This window comes from Primulina tabacum, chromosome 15, assembly GCF_025594145.1.
Source record: "Primulina tabacum isolate GXHZ01 chromosome 15, ASM2559414v2, whole genome shotgun sequence".
NCBI lineage: Eukaryota > Viridiplantae > Streptophyta > Magnoliopsida > Lamiales > Gesneriaceae > Primulina > Primulina tabacum.
In genome coordinates, this window is record NC_134564.1 from 1,639,324 (window position 1) to 1,659,448 (window position 20,125).

Consider the following 20,125-nt stretch of genomic DNA (forward strand, 5'->3'; position numbering starts at 1 on the left):
ATAGAAATCTGGAATCAAAATGGATGCACACACACAATATAGATATGTCAATGAATTAACAAGCCAAGAATTTACGTGGTTCGGTCGCTAACGACTCAACACTTTGTTTGTTTGTGAGATACAAGATCAATACAAGCCAATTCACTCTGGTATCAATGCTTGTAGGCTATCAACAGCTCCGTCCGACGGATCTGTTAAGGTTATTTCACTCTTGAATGGCTCTTTCTCTGTCTCAATCTTTGCTGCAAGCATAGTTAATACAAGAATGTTCGATTTCAAATTTATTTTACAAGTTCGAGTTTATAATATAATTGTGTCGTTTGCATGTGGTGCGTGTTTGTATAATTAAAAATATTTATTATTTAAAATATAGATAAAAATGTTTATTATTGCTCACCCATCCTCAACATTAAAAAAATAGCAACATGTAATATAAAATGAGGAAAATTTCAATAATCTATATACTCATTCAGAACCTGACAAATTTCATATCCGCCGTTACATACAGTTCAAATCCCTGGATGCCTGCAGCTGCGTGCGGGTGGTGTGAGTCTACGTGCTGTTTCGAAGAGGATGGCGTCATCATCGTCGGCGGCTGACCCGCACGGAGTGGATGTGTGGAAGGCTCATATTGCGATGGCGGCGGTGCAAATCTTCTACGGCGGATACCATGTTATCACCAAAGTCGCACTCAGTGTGGGAGTAAATCAGATCGTATTCTGCGTTTACAGAGATCTTGTAGCGCTCTCAATTCTCGCGCCCGTCGCATACTTCCTCGAAAGGTCAGTATTTTTCGATATCTCTGCGTATTAATCGCGCCTAATGTGTCAACCATGACTTTGATCGTTTTTCCGCTTTTGATCAAATCGTTGGGTTGGCTTCTTCATAATCTCGCTAAATCGTCATTTAGTCTTATTTTTAGAACTCTGGGATTGAGGAAATGCAATTTAATTGTAAGTGTTTTTAATTAATTAATACATTAATAATTTATTTCTAGTTTAACTTTAGAATTTTTGGATATAATGATAGCTAAATAAGTATAAACTTTAAGAAATAAATGATTTAGGTAGTGTGCACATAAGCTTATTTTATGTGCCATATATTTGGAAATTGTGAGTAGAAACCGAGAAGTACTTGAGATAAACTCTTGCAAACAAGTATATTTCATTAATTTATGATGTTAATACTATTATATTGTTAGAAAAAATTAATTTATTAAGTTATCAAAATTTATAATTTGTTTCTTAAAAAAATTATTAATTTGTCGGTCTTAGTTCAAATTGGGATTGAGAAAAATTATACAAAAACTATTATTTTATAAGATTACATTATATATTTATATAAAGGTGGGCAAGTGCATGATCCTAAACAGTAGTTGTATCAAAACAAAGAATTGATGCATGAAGTTACGATGTTGAGTTGAAATGTTGAAATAAACGACTTTAAATCTTAAATTTGTAATAATACCTAAACCATGTAATCTGATTATTGTACATATGCACATAATTCGAATGGTGGTGGTTAGTTGATGTGTTGGAGGATTATCTACAATGATAGACGTGCATTTTAAAAAAAATTGTAACTATCCTTTAAACATTTTGTAAAAAAGTCTTTAATTTAAACTTCTATATATTTTTTATTTTTTTCTGAACTTTATTCTTTGAAATTGGTTTTATTTAGATAAAGAATTTCAGCCTCGCGAGGTTGTTTTCTAGTGCCTTGATTGGAGCTAATAATTGAAAAATTAACGTAGGGTTGAATTCTTTAGTTTATTTGTTAAGGATATCGAAAATGTAGCATTCAAATGGTTTTTTTTTTTTGTACTCTTTTTCTGCAGAAGGCTAAGGCCACCTTTAAATAGAAGTATTTTGATGGCATTCTGCTTTCTTGGTTTAACTGGGTAAGTGCAATCTCTTATGTGATGTATAAGTTATCCTCTTCTTCCTTTGTTACGCAAGACTAGTGCTTTATTCATCGTTTTTTTCATTATTGCTATTGGTCAGGGTTTTCGGCAACCAACTACTGTTTCTTCTTGGTCTTGGTTACACAAATCCAAGTTATGCATCAGCTATACAGCCTGCTATTCCAGTCTTTACATTTATTTTGGCTGTCATGATGGGGTCAGTGCATGTGCATCTACTCTCTTTGTGCTGTTACCTTCCATAGTTCTCCTCCCTCCCTCAGGCACGCAAACACACACCTCTACATGACTACATATGTATCTCATGTATGTTATGCGCCACTGCTAGTGTGACAATCATGTTTGAGTTTAATAGATTTCATTTTCAATTTTCTGTTTACAGAAACATTGATTTTCTTTTTGCAACATGCTGTGCAATTATCTGCTTGCAGCACAGAAACAGTGAATTTGTGGAAGACTGAAGGTCAAGCAAAGGTAGGAGGTACAATTGTTTGTGTTTCTGGTGCCATCCTAATGGCGGTGTTCCGTGGTCCAACATTGGTAGGATATCGAGAAAATGGGTTTGCAGCAGAAAGTGACACGAGTGCCAAGGGTCAACCCGAGCGTCTTGGTTGGTTAATGTCTAATGTTCTGGAGCTGGGGATTGATAATTGGCACCTAGGTGTCATTTGCTTGATTGGGAATTGCATGTGCATGGCAACTTATATAGCCATTCAGGTAAATAAATATTAATTTTGGCATTTGTAATTTTATACAAACTAAGCCTGTGAAAAGTAAAGGATATTTCCTTACTCATAGAGACAGTTTGTAATGCTGATTTTACATTCTTATTGTTCATTGCTGTGTTATGGCACCGAGTATATTATAGGTAATATGACAGCAATTTCAGTCAAATAAAATTTTATTTACATGATGCTTCTTGGTATTGATCTTTTCAAGAGAGAGCACTATCAATGGATTAAAATTTGAAAATCCTATTTCTGATGAGTCAGAGTGGATTATAATGTCAATGTAGACGTACCAACTTCCAAGTATCTACTTGCAAGTTTCAACCATCAGGTTTTTCTTTACTTTCTTCTTCTGTACTTAAGACATGAGTTCCTATGTCTGTGTTTATCTGTACCTCAATTTGTCTTAATATTATTGACCCCAAGACTTCCTTTGTCGCTATCTATGCATCTCCATGACCTTTTGTTATGAGCCTTAGTTATGGATCGAATTTAGGTTTTTGGTGACCTGTTTTGATGATTTAAGGGGGTGGGCTCATTTGAGAGAACCTCCGATATCATTCAAATTTTTTTAGGGAAACATAATCTGATGTTTTTTACAAGAGTGCTTCCCATATATATACAAAGATAAGTCCTATCTAGAATACAAAAAACTGCAGAGATAAAGTTTCCTAATTATCACATGGATAATTCTTTATTCAAATAGCAAACCAACTCAAACATAACGAAGACAGAGTCTTCTGGAATGGGTAACTAAGATTCCATGCTTTTGTATTTTGATCGGCCGTGTGTATATCGCTTGTATGTGATCTCATTAGGTGCTACTGGATTTGTTTGGTTTTGGACCATTAAACCTTATATCACTCAAAATGATTTTGATCATGGAGCTTTTAGCCTATGCTTCTAAATTGTGTTTCAGGCTCCGGTGTTAGCCAGATATCCTGCAGGCATATCTTTGACGGCATATTCGTACACTTTTGGTGTTTTGTTTTTGGTAGTGACTTCATTCTCCGTGACAAATGGGTCTACAGACTGGAAGTTGACTCAGTCTGAGGTTTTTGCTGTATTATATGCTGTAAGTTTTTCCTCCTTTCCTTCTTCTGTTATGTCGCGAATGTAGTTAAAAAGCGTATTAGAACCAACTATTTCTTTCAAGTAGCAAACAAATGAATGTTGCAGAGTGCTTGATGGGCTACGACATTACCGAGCATGCAGTACTTTGCTTGATAGAGGCATGAAGATCCTAATTATAAGAAAATGGACTATTTTCTTATATTCATGCTTTGCAATTCTGTATCTGGTCGAAACATTATTCCAAAACCCAGCAGAATTTGATCTGGTGTCCTCTTACTCAAAGCATTGAAGAGTTGAGCATCATAAACGGTGATGTATTGTTTTTCTCAATAATTTTTGTTGTTGTAGGGAATTGTAGCATCTGGACTAAACTATGGAATCTTGACTTGGTCGAATAAAATCATTGGCCCGGCCTTAGTCGCGTTGTATTATCCACTGCAACCCGTAGCATCTACATTACTGTCCACGATCTTCCTTGGAAGCCCTGTTTATCTTGGAAGGTGACAAATTCAATCTCTTCCCTTTTATTGTTTCATTTTCGTGCTACTTCACTCCACCTTCAAGGCTCAAGGATCACACTTTTGTGGCTTCTATCTCAGCATTCTTGGAGGACTTCTTATTATAGTTGGACTCTATGTGGTTACTTGGGCTTCTTATCAAGGAAAGCAAGCGATCAAAGGAGCCCCTTCTCACGCCACTCAAGAATCAGAACCGCTCATACGCTGAGATAGGGGAAATTTCTGAAATTCTTCAAATTCAACTCCTAAGATTGTAGATAAAATAAAGCTAGTACACTAAAGCTCGCCTTGTGTATATTTTTTCATGTATTGTGAATATTTGTGTAAATAAATATTCTATTAAACTGTTTTTTTATTAAATTTGATTGAATATTTCTCTGTGTTTTAAATCTTTTAATAAAATTTATTTTGTTTTCGTTTTGCGTGTTTTATTTTGTAGATACTTTTGTTGTTTTGATATAGGTGAGTTTTTTTTTTTTTTTTTTTTTTTGGTGTGGGGGGGGGGGGGGGGGGGGGGGGGGGACATAGGTAAAGCTTTTGAGATACTTGGTTATTTGACATAACCAAAAGACCATCACCTCTACTTGGTTGGATTTAACAAAATTCCCTCCAGAAAATTATCATTACATCTATAAATATTTTGAAAGGTAATCCTTCTTCCTCTTAGATGAGCAATTTATAACCATGTAAGAGAGCGATTGGCATACGTTCACAACTCACAAGATCGACCACTTCACCAAGTACCACTACATGACAACAGCAAGGCAATAACAGTCCAGAATACATGCTGTTTGAATCCAGTAAAGGGCGTCTAAGTCACCGTAACCATATCAGCTTTCCAGAGAAGACACCAAAATGACGTCCCGGTTCAAGAAATACAAGCAGCAGCTGATTCATATCCTTAGCTGTGCTCAGATCCACTAAAGCATTTGAAGTTTCACACGACGTAGGATGTATACATTTCAGGAAGTTGAAGCAAGCAAAATTTGTTGCCAAATCACGTATCATAACTCCACAAGAGCAAGCTTCGTGTACCTTCAGAATCAGACCTTAACTTTCAAAAGGAATTTTAAGCACCAGCACACCTCATCCTGAGGTGGGGCTGCGTTGGGAGAGATATCCCAGTGTAACATAGTGGAAACTTGGTGTCATGTATTGTCTCGACTTCGTTAAAATGATAAAACCATGCGCTCAGCCTGCAAGGCATTAATTAAGAACAATTTTGGTGGCAATTCAAGTACAAGTCCAATACAAACTATTTGCTGGATAAGCTAAATAATTCAAGAAATTAAGGTACGAAATGAAAATGACAAAATAACTGAACCTCATATTAAGAATTTCACTTCGAAATGGCTTTGATCCGTTGGCATGCATAGGAAATCAATCTATTTCTCTTCGTCTATGCCACACTGATAGGTATGGTATGGTATGGATTCACAGTGCACTACGGCACATACACCTTGGTGGATTTGATTTTTCTCGCCCCCCTTGAAAACATTCTGCCAATCAAAATGCCCAAAATACACTTGCTAGTAAAAGTGGAAAAAATTCCACGAATCAAATTATCGCCATTCATAGATCTCTTCCGGAATATCAAGAGAATTCACCGAAAGGGATGGATTCAGTATACTGTTATCAATCCAACTCTTTCCAGGCGTCTTTTTCACCCCTCTTTTCTGCATTCGGTTCAAAATTTTTTGAGAATCTTTCCACCGACCCACTGCCTTATAAATGTTAGCCAGTAGTACATAACTTAAGTGAAAATCAGGTTTCAGTTCAATCATTTTCTCAGCAATCCGTTCCGCAACAGTTGGATCAGTAGAGGTCGCACAAGCGCCAAGCAGAGAAGCCCAAAGGGATGAGTCGTTTCTGAATTCCGAATTCATAATCAATTCTTCAGCTTCTTCTATCTTTCCACAACGACCTAAAAGATCAACCAAGCAGCTATAATGTTCGATTCCAGCTTTGATCCCATAGTTGTCAGACATTGAGATGAAATAATTACGCCCTTCGTCAACCAAACCGCTATGGCTGCAAGCAAATAGAACTCCAATAAAACTTATGTAGTCCGGTTTAATTCTTTTTTTCATCATCTGATCAAATAGTCTAACAGCTTCTCCACCTCTCCCATTCTGAGCAAATCCACTGATCATCGCATTCCAAGTAATCAGATTTTTAACAGACATGTCCAAGAAAATTCTGTGAGCAAAATCCACGCAGCCACATTTAGCATATAGATCAACCAAAGCCGATTCCACCACCACATCTCTCCAGCCACCCCTCTTCAAATATTGTCCATGCACCTCCTTTCCAAGCTTCTCAGCAGCCAAACCAGAACAGGCACGTAGAACCGTACCGAAACTGTAAAGATCAATTTCCATATTCCGGAACAAGTCAATAACCCTTTCAAAGTCGCCCTTCCGACAGTATCCCCCAAGCAATGCGCACCATGAAATTGAGTTCTTAGTGTCCATTCTATCAAAAACGTGCTGTGAGTCTTCCACCAACCCACATTTTGCATACATATCTAATAAACTACTATCAACAAAAACATTCCCACTAAACCCACCAGTGATAACTTGTGCATGCACTTCTTTTCCTTGCTTCAGTCTTTCTAAATTCCCCAAAGCGGTCAAAGCACTCCCGAAAGTAAACCAATCTGGAAGAAACCCATATCTCCTAGACATCAAACAGAACATTCCCAATGCCTCCCTGTACAAATCGCTCCGGGTGAACGCAGAAATCACAGAGGTACAACAAATGGCATCTGGTTCAACCATTCCATCGAACAGCTTGTGACAATCCCCTGGCTCAAAAGTCCTCCCGTACATATCAATCAAAGCACCAACAATAACACTATTAAACTCAAGCCCACATTTTATCACCAACCCATGTAAGCATTTCCCCAATTTCAATTCCCCCAGCTCTGCACAAGCTTTGACCACCGCTGATAAAGTGAAAGCATTCGGGTCAATGCCATAATCCAGCATTTCAAGATACAAATTAATGGAATCACGGGGTTTTCCTGCACGAATGTACCCTGATATCATCGAGCTCCAAGAAACGACATCCTTGTAGTATAACCCATCAAAGAGTTTTCGAGTATCATTAAAATCTGAACCAAGTTTGAAATACAGGGCTAAAAGAATGTTACCAACATAACGATCAGTTTGAAGGCCAGACTTTATGATGTGACAGTGGAGCTGAAGGCCGAGGGTGAAGTTCAAGGATTTGATGGAAGAGTGTACAATTGTGGCATATAAGATTTGTTTGGAGACGATTTTCTTGTGGTTGGTTAAGGAGTTCAGCAAGGTGATGGCATCGGAGATTAAGCCTGCTTTGCAGAATTGGATGATTTGAGATGGTGTGGATTGTGGAGATGCGTGATTTTGCGTGAAATGGCGTTTAAAGAAGAGATTCATCAATGTCAATTTCTCAAATTGTGGATGAATTTTTCCCAGAATAAATGAATGATATAAAATGCAACATCTTATCCATTACTTTTCTGGGAGTTTACATTGAGACTGTCGATCCGTTGACGTTTGAGCTCAAGCGAGAGGCAACTCACGTTTATGTACTCTAGATTATGTCTTGGTTCGATTATATAATGCCTCATTCATATGCAAGACCAAGGCAAGATCAATGGAAGTCCAAAGTACAAGATGAATAACCCTAAATCCAAAAACTAAGGAAAAATATGCCAAACTATTGTTTCTGTCAAATCAGCAAGTTCATACACAATATGAGAAGACTTCGTAATCATCTAGTCATTAGATTAAACATACAATAAGCATGACTTCATAATCTCTTTAGTTTTGGCTTTGGTGCCAAATCTTGTCTCTCAGTTGGAAAATTCTTCATCGCCTGGGCGGCTCTTGGTGATATTGATGTATCAGTAATCTTTTTCACAAATATACAGATGGTTGTGATCTAGAGTTGGACGATTGTCCAATTTCTAACACATTGTTGCTGAATCTCAGACCAGCCTTGGTATCTTTTCCCATTCTCCGTATGGAGTCAAGTTTGGTTGAGCTCGATTGAAATTAGCAAAGGTTGTTGTTGCCTTTTCGAGTTCATGCTTGATCTTGCACATCGATAGGTCTTTTTTCCTTAAGATCACTTCAAATCTAGCTACAGAACCTTTCAACTCGATATTTTCTTTTGAAAGAGTCAAGTTCAATTTATTTATTTTTTTATCCAATCAGCAAATAGTTCTTCATACAATTTTTCTTTGTTTTCAAATGTGCTTCTTCTTCATCTACTTACTAGGTTTCTAGAATACTTGTATCACCGGAAGTTGTTGCATTGAGGCAGGTTAGGCTTGATGAGTTTGGAGAGATATTCCTATCAGGTGTTGCAACATCTGACGCAACATCAAGTGGGTTAACTTACGTCCAATGTTTCTCCTCCAGTAATGCAAACAAGGAAGTAAGATGTTCCCCTTCACATGATTCATGTTCTTCGTCAGATTCTCCGTCACTCAAAGAGATTCATTTATTTGTTTTTATGGAGTCTCTTTGGACACTCATTTTCATAATGTCCAAAACCAGTGCATTCTCTATTTCTACATAGTCGAGCGTCTTGGTATCTGATTGATTCATTACTTCATTCCTTGGTCGAAACTGTCCTGGAGTGGGTGACCACCTCAACATTTTCTCGGTAACAGCTATACTTAGAAGTTTGGATTGTTGGCCAGTTTTCTTCATGTTTCTTATCTTTTTCAGGTAGTCTCCAAACTTTTTTGTGGTCAAACTCATTGATTTCACGAGAAAGTTGAAGCAGGTGATTGTAAGAGTCACTTTAGACGTGAAATGCAATAGTCTCCTCTTTGTCCTTCTTCTATAGGTCCAGGTTCATCTAAAAGGTTCGAAGGGAACTTATCAATTCATCCGGTCCAAGCATAGTGGTGTCTTGCTCTTCATCTATTGCACATATCTTGATATTGAAGCATTCCGGGAGTGATCTTAAAACTTTGCTAACCAGTCTCTCATTTGAGATCGGATCACCGATGTTAAATTCTTCATTGGTAATATCACGCAGACGACGATTATAAGAAGTAATTGTCTCGGTTTCTTCAATTCTTAAATTTTCAAATTTGGTAGTTAGCATTCTTACATTGATTCTTCGTATGCTCTCAGATAATTCGCAATGCTTTTTAAATATTTCTCATGCATTCTTGGCAGAGACACAAATTGTGATTAAGCTAAACATATTTAAGTTAACAGGAGTAAAAGATGACATTCAACACCTTTGAGTTGAAATTCAAAATTTGGAAATAATCAGTCATCCATGTGCTTTCTGGTTTGATCAAATTGTCATCGTTTTTGTCAACCATTTTTGGTGGAGTCCAACCATTGACAAAACATTGCCATGTCTTTTCTTCGATGGATTTGATGTAGACCCTTATTTTGACTTTCCAAATAGCTTAATTGGATCTATACAAAACTGATGGTCAAAATGCAATGTTGACAAGTGGCATATCTATTGTACATATTAAACAAAAATAACCAGAATATCACTTGATACATCAAGTGTCGCTCTGATACCAATTGAAAGAATTGTTTAACATATTGCTTTGCTGAAGTTATGTTTTTAGCTCCCTTCTCTCGATTGTTATTGTAGTATGCTACCATTCATTCCAAAAAGACTCGGTCTTCAGGACATTACCAATTGTTGGGTCTTCGCTCATGGTTGTGTATGCTGCTGCGAGGGCCTAATCATCTGCTATTGTCCACGTTTTTCACTTGCTGTGATCTCCATTTGAGTATTGTCCCGTCTCACTTGTTTGATTGAGAGTAATATTTTCAAGTCCTATTTGGGACGATAATGGAAGAAATTGTGAATTTTGGGCTTTGTCCAATGTTTCATCTATTTCTCATTGTCACTTGCATCAACACTAGCCTTTCTCCAATCATTTGATTGAATCCCTGATGATTGAAGTGGATTAATTCCATAAATTACTCTCTTCCCTTCTTGCAATTCGTTCAAAGTTTCAGCATGTGATATACAGATAACATTAAGCTGATATAGTAGATGATATAAATTACATGGAGAATTCAAACGTTAAAAACTTCAACAATTCAGAAATTGGAGACTTCAGAATCATAGATAAGCAGGGGCGGATCCATTAAAGGGCTATTATTTTCATTTTACATTTTAATTATAAAAATTATTGTACTGAATCAAATTCATCAAATAATCATCAGTTATCTTGCATCACTCGTTTGTCAGTCATATCTCCCAACCTCATAAATTAAATGTGAATCGAATACCTTCATCGGCCTTCCAAGAGTCCCACTTTGCTCTCTCCTTCATGCTGAACATACCGGGACGGCCTGTGATTGTGATGTGCTAATTTTGTTTTTGCATCAACACAAATAGTAGAATTGTGATGAATGCAGGATTCATTTATACACTGAATTTAGCAAAGCCTAACTAACTTGTGTTGATGTTTCCAACTGTAGCTTGCTTGTAGAGTCCATACAGAATAAGCAAATTTTCGTTGGTCGTAGTATCCGGTAAGGTCTTAGCTAGGTTCGCAGTGCTCCTCAAAATCCTCCTGAAGCCACAGAAATGTATACACATAAGTTTTAGCAATTATTGTTGAATAAAACGTCTCTAGATAATAAATGAAGATAAACCACGTGATACCATAACCAAGGACATAACAAAAGACAATCAAGGAGTTCATAGTTTTGATTGCATTGACAAAATTGGAAGCAAGTCACTTCAGGACTGCCTGAATGCCGGTACAAGAACCAAATGCAACTTTAGTAAAAACTTTATTTGTGTAAGTTAAAGCACATGTCGACTCATTTTTTCCGAGATAAACACCAAATGAAGTTATTAAATTATATTGTTTCAATAATTAATGTAAATAACTAGAGGAACAATCTCACCATTCGACACTTGTAGGCTTGGGGCAAAACGAGGAAGAAACATGCAAAGTATATAACATGTTTTGCAAAGGTATTTGGTCCTTTCTCATACAATTTTTTGAAAGCATTTAACGCCGTAAATATACATAAAACTGATTGCAAATAAGAGATCAAAAATTGTTGGAGCTGCTAAGCATACTAATATATGTGATAATATTTTATTTCTTCCTTTAGCTACTCCATTTTGGTTGGAAAACAGGACATTATTGTTGTCTAATTTTCTTCAAGAAACCTGACAAATGAAGAAATCATTTTTTTCCATAACAGTACACTTGATATGCGCGCAGCATTTGGATCGTTGTAAAATATTGAATACATGAAAAATGTGGCAATTTAATTGTTGTAAAACAGTTCATATTTCATATGAGCTTGGCTGGCTAGCTGCAGTAACTATGGAGATGATGGAAAACAAGGATTCACGTTTGCTTCACTTGAACAACTACACAAGATTTAGAAAATATCACTTGCAAGATTTAATTCCAAGAATTCTTTTTTGTAGTTTGTACTTTGTAATCCATCCATATATGATCATAAACACACTAAACAGGGATTGATTAGGCACATCAAGTCATACTTGACTGAGAATAACGACAAACATTTTCAATAATTTATTGACAATGATATAAACTTTGGCTTCTGAATTTCAATATACAACGAAACATTTTTTGCATCCTAAATCAAGAACAAATCACACTGATTTTCGTTATACACCAGCGGCTACTTCAAGAGTTCTAACAAAATGCCACTTGTGGCAGATGGGTAATCACACACCAAATAAAAATATTTGTATTTTGACAGATAGAATAAGCCACCCATCATCCAAAATACTGTCAAACATAAAGTTTTTCTCTCATACGATACCATAGAAATTGAGTAAAAGATATAGAGATACAAAAAAACTATTTTAGGAAGTTATTCTATGTACAATATTTACGGCTACAATCCCTTGAATGAAGGGATTCCTAAATCTAAGATTTCCATAGCTTGCTGATTAAGAGACTCACGCCAACACTCCCCCTCAAGTTGGTGTGTAGATATCTCTAATACTTAACTTGTCAAGTGAGTCATTGAAGTTCTTGCTGGAGACTGCCTTGGTAAGAATGTCAGCTAACTGATTTTCATATTTAACAAAGGGGAATTGGATGATCTTCTCGTCCAGGTTTTGTTGGATTAAATGTCGGTCTATCTCCACGTGCTTGGTGCGGTCGTGTTGAATTGGGTTGTGAGATATGTCGATGGCAGCTTTGTTATCACAGAATAAGTTCATTGCAGAGTCAGGAGGGAAACCGACCTTTGTTAGCAAACCTCTAAGCAAAAAAGCTCACATAATCCTTTCGCCATGCCTCGGAACTCAGCTTTAGCGCTGGATAAGGCTACCACCTTCTACTTTTTACTCCTCCATGTAACTAAGTTTCCTCCCACAAATGTAAAGTAGCCTGAAGTCGACTTTCTATCTGAGATATTTCCAGCCCAACCAGCATCCGTGTACCCTTCAATATTCATATAAGCATTCTTGGAGAACATTAATCCTTTCCCTGGTGATGATTTTAGGTAGCAGAGAATTCGAGTTACGGCACCCATATGTTCTTCACTTGGATTGTGCATAAATTGGCTTACCACACTTACAGCGTAAGCAATGTCTGGACGAGTGTGAGATAAGTAAATGAGCTTCCCCACTAGTCTTTGATACCTCACCTTGTCAGCTGGCACCTGGTCCGAATATTCTCCAAGTCTATGGTTCTGCACAATCGGCGTATCCACAGGTTTACACTCTAGTAATCTAACTTCCGTCAATAAGTCTGGCACATATTTTCTTTGAGAGAGGAATATGCCATTTTTAGATCTCGCCACTTCTATTCCCAAAAAATACTTAAGCCCTCCAAAGTTCTTCATCTCGAATTCATTAGACAACTGTTCTTGTAGCCTCGAGATCTCATCAGTGTCATCCCCCGTAATTATCATATCGTCCACGTAGACTATCAATGCTGTCACCTTGCTTTGTCGATGTTTCAGGAAGAGAGTATGGTCAGAGTTACTTTGGTGATAACCATACTTCCTCATAGCTGAACTAAGTCGGCCAAACCATGCTCGAGGTGACCGTTTTATTCCATACAATGCTCTCTCCAATTTACAAACAATTTTGTTCCCAGCTGTTCCTGTATATCCTCGCGGAACTTCCATGTATACTTCCTCATCAAGATTCCCGTGAAGGAAAGCATTCTTCACGTCGAGTTTATGTAGTGGCCAGTCCAAATTTGCTGCAAGAGATGACAAGACTCTAACGGTATTGAGTTTATCTACGGGTGAGAAGGTTTCTGAGTAGTCTACGCCATATGTTTGGGTAAAATCCTTTGCTACAAGTCTCGCCTTGTAGCGGTCAATTGATCCATCAGCCTTGTATTTTATCGAGAACACCCATTTGCATCCCACTAATTTTTTTCCCTCTGGTAATGGGACCAATTTCCAGGTATTATTTTTCTTTAAGGCTTCTCGTTCTTCTTGCATTGCTTGCGCCCACTTTGGATCAGATAACGCCTCTTCAACACTACTAGGAATGTGGCAAGAGGATAGTGTTTGAGTGAAAGTCTTGAGCGGCTTTGACAGACCTTGAGTAGACACATAATGTGCAATTGGGTACTTGGACTTTCTACCTTCTTCATCTGGGCTGTATCTGTTTGGTGGTTTCCCACGATTGTGCCTAAAATGCAACACATAACTAGTAGAGGAATCCAAAATATTAGCATGTAAAGGTGCAGCAGAAGTACTTACCTCGGGAACATTCTCAAGAGGAGAAGGGTCTTCGGGTACTGAGGAGTGAGGGGGCTGAGTATGCTCTGTGTTTTCTGCTTCTTCATTTCCAGATTCAACATATTCAATTTTTGGTGGTACCTCATTTGGTTCAACCTCTCTATTTCCAGTTTCATGCTCACCCACGGGAGCCATCAACCAATTCGTCTCTTCTACTTGAGTCTCCCGCTGAAGGGAAGAATTGGGTATCGATGAAGGATAGAAATTTTCAGACTCAAGAAATGTAACGTCCATGGTGATATAGGTTCAGTTGGTAGCGGGGTCGTAGCACTTGAAGCATTTTTTGTCTAAACCATATCCCAAACATAAGCACCGAACTGCACATGGGTCCAGTTTGGTACGTTGATTCTTGTGGAGGTGGACAAAAGCAACACACCCGAAAATTCTAGGAGGAAGCATCAATATTGAAGAAATGGATATATGAGTAGAGAGGATATGTACGGGAATTTTAAAATGTAAAACTTTAGATGGCATACGGTTGATTAAGTACACGGCAGTGGCCACAGCATCCCCCCAATGGCAGCTCTGCACCCTTGCTCCAAGGAGCAGAGAACGAGACGTTTCCAAAATATGCCGATTTTTCCTTTCGACGACATCATTTTGTTGCGGTGTTTGAGAGCATGAGGTCTCATGGAGGAGGCCATTTTGTTGGAAATAGGTCTGAAATCTTTGGTTGATGAATTTGCCACCATTATCAAAACGAATAACTTTTATCTTGGAGGAAAATTGAGTCCGAACCATGGCATGAAATGCTTGAAAAATGGTGAAAACTTCATCTTTAGTTTTTATCTGATAGAGCCATGTCATTCGAGTACAATCGTCAACAAAAATTACAAACCAACTGTGACCAGAGGAAGTAGGTATCGGGGATGGTCCCCACACATCGGAGTGTACCAAAGCAAATGGAGTATTAATTTTATTCAAGATAACTGGATAAGAAACTCGTTGGATTTTAGCCTTGATACATGTATCACATTTAAAGTCAATAGTCTGCAAACCGGAAAATAAAGATGGGAGTAGGTACCGGAGATAGCCAAATGATGGGTGCCCCAGTTGCCTATGCCATAGCCAAATCTGTCGTTCATGGCTACTAGTTTGATGGTGCGTGGAATTTGCTTTGCCTAGGCAGAAGTCATCAAGGTAGTACAATCCCCCCCTCTCAATACCACGCCCAATGATCTCGTTGCTAAGAACATCCTGAAGAAGGCAAAAATTAGAGTACATAAGCACAAGACAATTAAGCTCTTCAGTAACTTGACTCACAGATATCAATTTGTTGGAGAGAGATGTAACAAGAAGTGTGTGAGCTAGAGAGAGACAGGGAGACAGAGGCACTGTTCCAGCCCCTGTGACTGGATAAGTAGCCCCATTGGCATTGGCAATGCAAGTCCTCCGTGGATGGATAGTGTTGGGGAAGTCATTTGGATCAAATGTCATGTGATCCGTCGCTCCGGAGTCCATAATCCAGGCACCATCTTTCGGAGTGGTAGAGCTGAAAAAAACTTGACCACAATTACCTTGATCTGGGATTGAGTTAGAGGGTTCAGCCACATGAATAAGAGAGAGTTGGGATCCAGCCATGGCCACCGCTGCTCAACTTGGGCCATCTTCAGTTGCAAGAGCATCTCGTTTCTTTCGGGCTTGTAATTCGTGCCACCAGTCTGGGTAGCCATGTAATTTGAAACAGGTTTCCCGAGTATGTTTTGTACTCCCATAGTGAGTGCACTTATTCCCATCAGAATGACCTTTGGATCGTGAAAAAGACCCAGGTCTTTGTGGCTGGCCAGATTTCACGCCTTTGATGGCCATAATAGCACCACTAGCCCCTGCTTCTACTCTCGAGATCATCACAGATTGTCGGAGATCTTCCCTTCGAATGTGAGCATATGCCTGCTCAATGGAAGGAAAAGGTTCCAAGCGAAGAACATCGCTCTGAACATGATCCAATCGGTCATCTAGTCCGTCAAGAAACGTGTATACTCGCTCCTCCTATAAAATGGAGTTGTAGCTTTGTATGTCAGTTGCACATTTCATTGGATTCGGTCGGCGAAAATCGATATCTCGCCACAAACCCTGTAGGTCGTTACAGTATTTTTCTATTGATCCTCCTGCTTGTTTCATTCGAAATACACGACGTCGGAGCTCATATACCTGTGAGGTGTCAGTTCCATCAAAGCATGTTGTTGCAGCAGAGCCCATACATGCTTAGCTGTTGGGTAGCGAATAAAGTTCACAACCAAGGAATGGTCCATGGAATTGATCAACCAGCCTTTCACCCTGGCATTCTCAGTGCGCCACTTACGAAAGGAGGAGTCAGTGTCATCCCAATTTGTCTTTTCCTGAGATATACATCTCAACAACCTGGGACCATAATCCATAGTGGGAACCCTCCAACTTGATGTTGATTGGAACCATCGGGGAATCAGTGATGGGAGAGAAAGAGGTCTAGACCCTCGACAAAGCCTCCGTCAATTTTTATGTTAGATTATCAAGGCTGTTTTCGGTGGAGTCCGCCATGAAGGCCAATCAAAATCTTGTCCCCTACCCGAACAAAAAAGAGGGACCCCAAGATCCTGCTCTGATACCATGTCAAACATAAAGTTTTTCTTTCATACGATACCATAGAAGTTGAGTACAAGATATAGAGATACAAAAAAAAACTATTTTAGGAAGTTATTCTATGTATAATATTTACGGCTACAATCCCTTGAAGAAGGGATTCCTAAATCTAAGATTTCCATAGCTTGCTGATTGAGAGACTCACGCCAACAAATACAACGAACAATCACATGTACAAGAAGACAGAACGTTTCACGCTTTGCAATAAATCAAGAATCTTAAACATGTCCGGGTAAAGCTTAAGGGAAGAAGAAATTTTTTGCACGAGATTCGACAACAAATCATTTTGCAATTGAAATCCATGATCTCCCAGACTCATATGACTAGATTTAGCAATAATCTTGAATGCAAAACAACACACGGATCAGACAAAACGCAAAAAGCAAGCACACCCATGTCTAAAAAACTGCATTTCCAGCCCAAAAAAGAAGAAAAAATTGTAAACAAATGTGAATTTCTCAATGCATATGCGATTAGCAAATCACCACACCTTTAAACCCATCTTAATTTTCAATTTAGTTTTCTTGAATGGCATAGACAGGGACGTAGCCAGAAAATATTTTGATCCTGGGCTGAATGAATCGATAAACAACATTAAATAATATAATCAAATATTTAAAAGTTAATTATTAATATTACGGAGTGATACAAACCAGATATAAACTACTGAAGATGTGCCCTGCGATTTTTCATTGAGTAGAACTCATCAATTATTGAATCAATGTCTATCCTTGCAGTAAACTCTCTTTCAATGTAAACAATCATAGAATTTGCCAATAACTCTTTTTCTATAAAAAATGAAAAGCAAGCCATTCATCGACGAAAGGTATTGCCAAGGATGAATACTAAAATTTTCAATGCACAGTGGCTTCTACATTTGAAACTTAAATATCAGAAGAATTTAAAACAAATGGATCCATGTGAAACCGGGAAAGAAAAATAAAAGAAAAAATATATATCAACCAATGCTAAAAAGACAGACCTCTTTTTCACTCATAATTAGTAAATATTACTACTTGAAACACTTAGCACCAAACTAACGCATAAGATTCTCAGAAAAGTCATTCTAAATGAACCAATTCATACTACGACCAACAATTTTCAAAAAAGCCATTCAAACTACGACCAAACAATTTTCTTTTGCACGCACAGCTTAGTAAACCAATTCATACTAAATTAATAATAATGCCTAGGAAATATTTACACAAATAAAAGTTCAATTACCTCAGTTTTTGCGGAAGACGAACTACCAAGATCTCCCATATGAATCTCACTCCCCTCAGTATCCATTTGTTGGAGATGAAGATTTTTATGCATAGAGAGTCCATGTGAGACGGCTATGAAATATGCTCAAAGAAATGGGCTAAAAAATGAGCTGAAAAATTTACTAAGTTGAAAATATAAGGCTAAAATTTAATATAAAAAACTCACAATCCATATTATTAGGTTGACCCAAAAAAATAGCCTGGGCTGGAGCCCACCCCAGCCTTTGGGGTGGCTCCGTCCATGGGCAGAGAACTTTTGATGTTCCTTTGTTGTATACATGCAGGAAAATTATGGGAAGAAGGACAACTACAAGATTGTTTATATAGCTGAGTATTCGCCACTGACGGAGCTTTTTATGCGCATGCACTTTGCAACAAAATTTAGTTGGAGAATTTTGTTGCCAAGAAAATATATTCTCTTGCACAAACATAATGTAAAATTGATAATAAAATCTAGTTCAAAAATATAATGATAATAAAATCACTAAAATAATAAAATAACTAAGGAAAATATAATTAGTATCTAATATATATATGTGTGTTTAATTTGCCGAATGGAAATGAAAAAATAACATTTTTTATCTATTAACTTGAGTTTTTTTTTTAATTTTAGCCGTTTATCATCAGTGTTAATGAAACGTCTCTAACTCGTTCTTTTTTAAAATATACTAGAATTTTTTTAAGCTTGCGGCCGAATATATATATATATATATATATATATATATATATATATATATATATATTGCACCATTTACAATAACTCAACCAACTATTTTACTCAAAATCTAAAGCGCAGTGCAAAACGTAAAATCGTCAAACAAGAACCTAAAGCTAATATTTTTCAAAATAGCATAAACTCTTAGATCCTCTCAAAAACATAAAAGTTATAAAAATCTTTAAAGTATTGTAAATCATAATAGTACGGAAAAACTAGCAATGTTTCTCGGGTTATGTGTATCATTAGTCACATGCAACAGTAAAAAATCCTTTTAATAAAATAGCTTTACCATGAACATGCATAAACTTTAAAATATTTCCTTTTATCATAACATTTTCCTTTCATCATATACGTATACGTTTCTCTTTATTGAATTCAGATAATTAATTGTAACTTTGTATCAGCTGTTTGTCGATTGATCAATCTTACGTATTACCATGACACTAGGTGGCTGAGACATTAGCAACACTCTCACCCGTCAACCGAGCCTTGACTTACATGTCATCGTGTCATTTCGTATTCATATTAATCACAATCAAATCACTTTCTTCGAAAAATTTTATCATATCTATCACTTATAGAAATACATGCATATAAAATTTTCTTGAAACCAAGCATGCGATTTATTCTTTAACATTTTACAATTTTCATCAGAAAATTCCGTAACCTTTCAAAATAAACATTTTAACGTTCATTACAGCATTCAGGACACTGTCAGGACGTCTTCTAAGTGTAAAATTACTGTTTTGCCCCTGAAACCCTAACTTTTCCAATTTAACCTTGAACCTTAAAACGACGACCTGAATTCATTCAAACTTACCATAACACCTTAAAATATACCCATAAATATTTCTTAGATGTAAACTTAAGCCACTTGACTAATTTCGAAATTCATTTTAAAACTTGAACCGAAGTCCTGGTTTTAACTCGAATCAACTCGAAACTTTACCAAACTTTACTCATAGCTTACTAACACCTAACCAGCCCTTTTTCAACCCAAATCAAGTCATTTAAACCCTTGGAAAAGCCTACCAAGCTTCTGAAAATTTATGCACAAAAACCCTAAGCCCTAGCCCTAAATATCCACGAATTCCTTCAACCCTAGCCCTTGACCAACAAGTCCAGATCCTATGCAACCTTCCTAGGACCATGACCGAACACATAACAAGCTGATGGACCAGACCTAGCGAACCATGCATGCACAGCCCTCGACCCTTGCCCTACAAGCCTTGCACGACCAAGCCTAGTGCCTACAGCCCTTCTCCTCGCACCAGTCTTCCCTCAACCCATCTAGGATCACGATTAAACCCTCTTAGGACCTCTAGAAGCGACCCAAACATGGCTCATAGCATGCCCCTTCCAAGAGACCAAAACCATGCCCTACAACCTATGAAAGCCCTAGGTTTTGTGCACCTCTTTTTCCCTCTTGTCCAGCCCTTAACCACGCCTCTATGGACACTTAAACCTACTGTAAAACTTCCATCTAACATATCTAGTATGGCAGCCCCTTGCCCTTTATCAAGAGCCATCAAAACA

At 37.6% G+C, this 20,125-nt stretch overlaps 2 protein-coding genes and 1 long non-coding RNA gene across 3 annotated transcripts; 1 reads left to right on the forward strand and 2 right to left on the reverse strand.

Moving 5' to 3' along the window:
* Nucleotides 1-427: 427 nt before the first annotated feature.
* Nucleotides 428-4,656, forward strand: LOC142527832 (WAT1-related protein At4g19185-like). Its single transcript, XM_075632798.1, has 7 exons — nucleotides 428-782; nucleotides 1,838-1,900; nucleotides 2,004-2,120; nucleotides 2,353-2,638; nucleotides 3,569-3,724; nucleotides 4,072-4,223; nucleotides 4,323-4,656. Exons 1-7 carry the CDS (start codon nucleotides 574-576, stop codon nucleotides 4,447-4,449), a joined length of 1,110 nt encoding a protein of 369 aa, XP_075488913.1. The 5' UTR covers nucleotides 428-573; the 3' UTR covers nucleotides 4,450-4,656.
* Nucleotides 4,657-4,849: 193 nt separating this feature from the next.
* On the reverse strand, nucleotides 4,850-8,217 carry LOC142527235 (pentatricopeptide repeat-containing protein At1g03540-like). Its single transcript, XM_075631978.1, has 2 exons — nucleotides 5,566-8,217; nucleotides 4,850-5,437 (listed from the first exon to the last, which is right to left on the reverse strand). The coding sequence occupies exon 1, from the start codon at nucleotides 7,661-7,663 to the stop codon at nucleotides 5,804-5,806; it is 1,860 nt and encodes a 619-aa protein (XP_075488093.1). The 5' UTR covers nucleotides 7,664-8,217; the 3' UTR covers nucleotides 4,850-5,437; nucleotides 5,566-5,803.
* A 2,244-nt stretch (nucleotides 8,218-10,461) lies between these two features.
* Nucleotides 10,462-17,144, reverse strand: LOC142527966 (uncharacterized). The gene is made up of 3 exons (XR_012815569.1): nucleotides 17,097-17,144; nucleotides 10,682-10,800; nucleotides 10,462-10,576 (listed from the first exon to the last, which is right to left on the reverse strand). It is a non-coding gene; the product is annotated as an uncharacterized LOC142527966 (long non-coding RNA).
* Between the last annotated feature and the right edge of the window lie 2,981 nt (nucleotides 17,145-20,125).

Bases quoted from the DNA above. Each gene is read 5' to 3' on its own strand.
- LOC142527832 (XM_075632798.1), top strand. From the start codon at position 574: ATGGCGTCATCATCGTCGGCGGCTGACCCGCACGGAGTGGATGTGTGG. The intron at 2,121-2,352 runs GTCAGTGCATGT...ATCTGCTTGCAG, and splicing joins ATTTTGGCTGTCATGATGGG to CACAGAAACAGTGAATTTGT. The intron at 4,224-4,322 runs GTGACAAATTCA...CTTCTATCTCAG, and splicing joins AGCCCTGTTTATCTTGGAAG to CATTCTTGGAGGACTTCTTA.
- LOC142527235 (XM_075631978.1), bottom strand. From the start codon at position 7,663: ATGAATCTCTTCTTTAAACGCCATTTCACGCAAAATCACGCATCTCCA.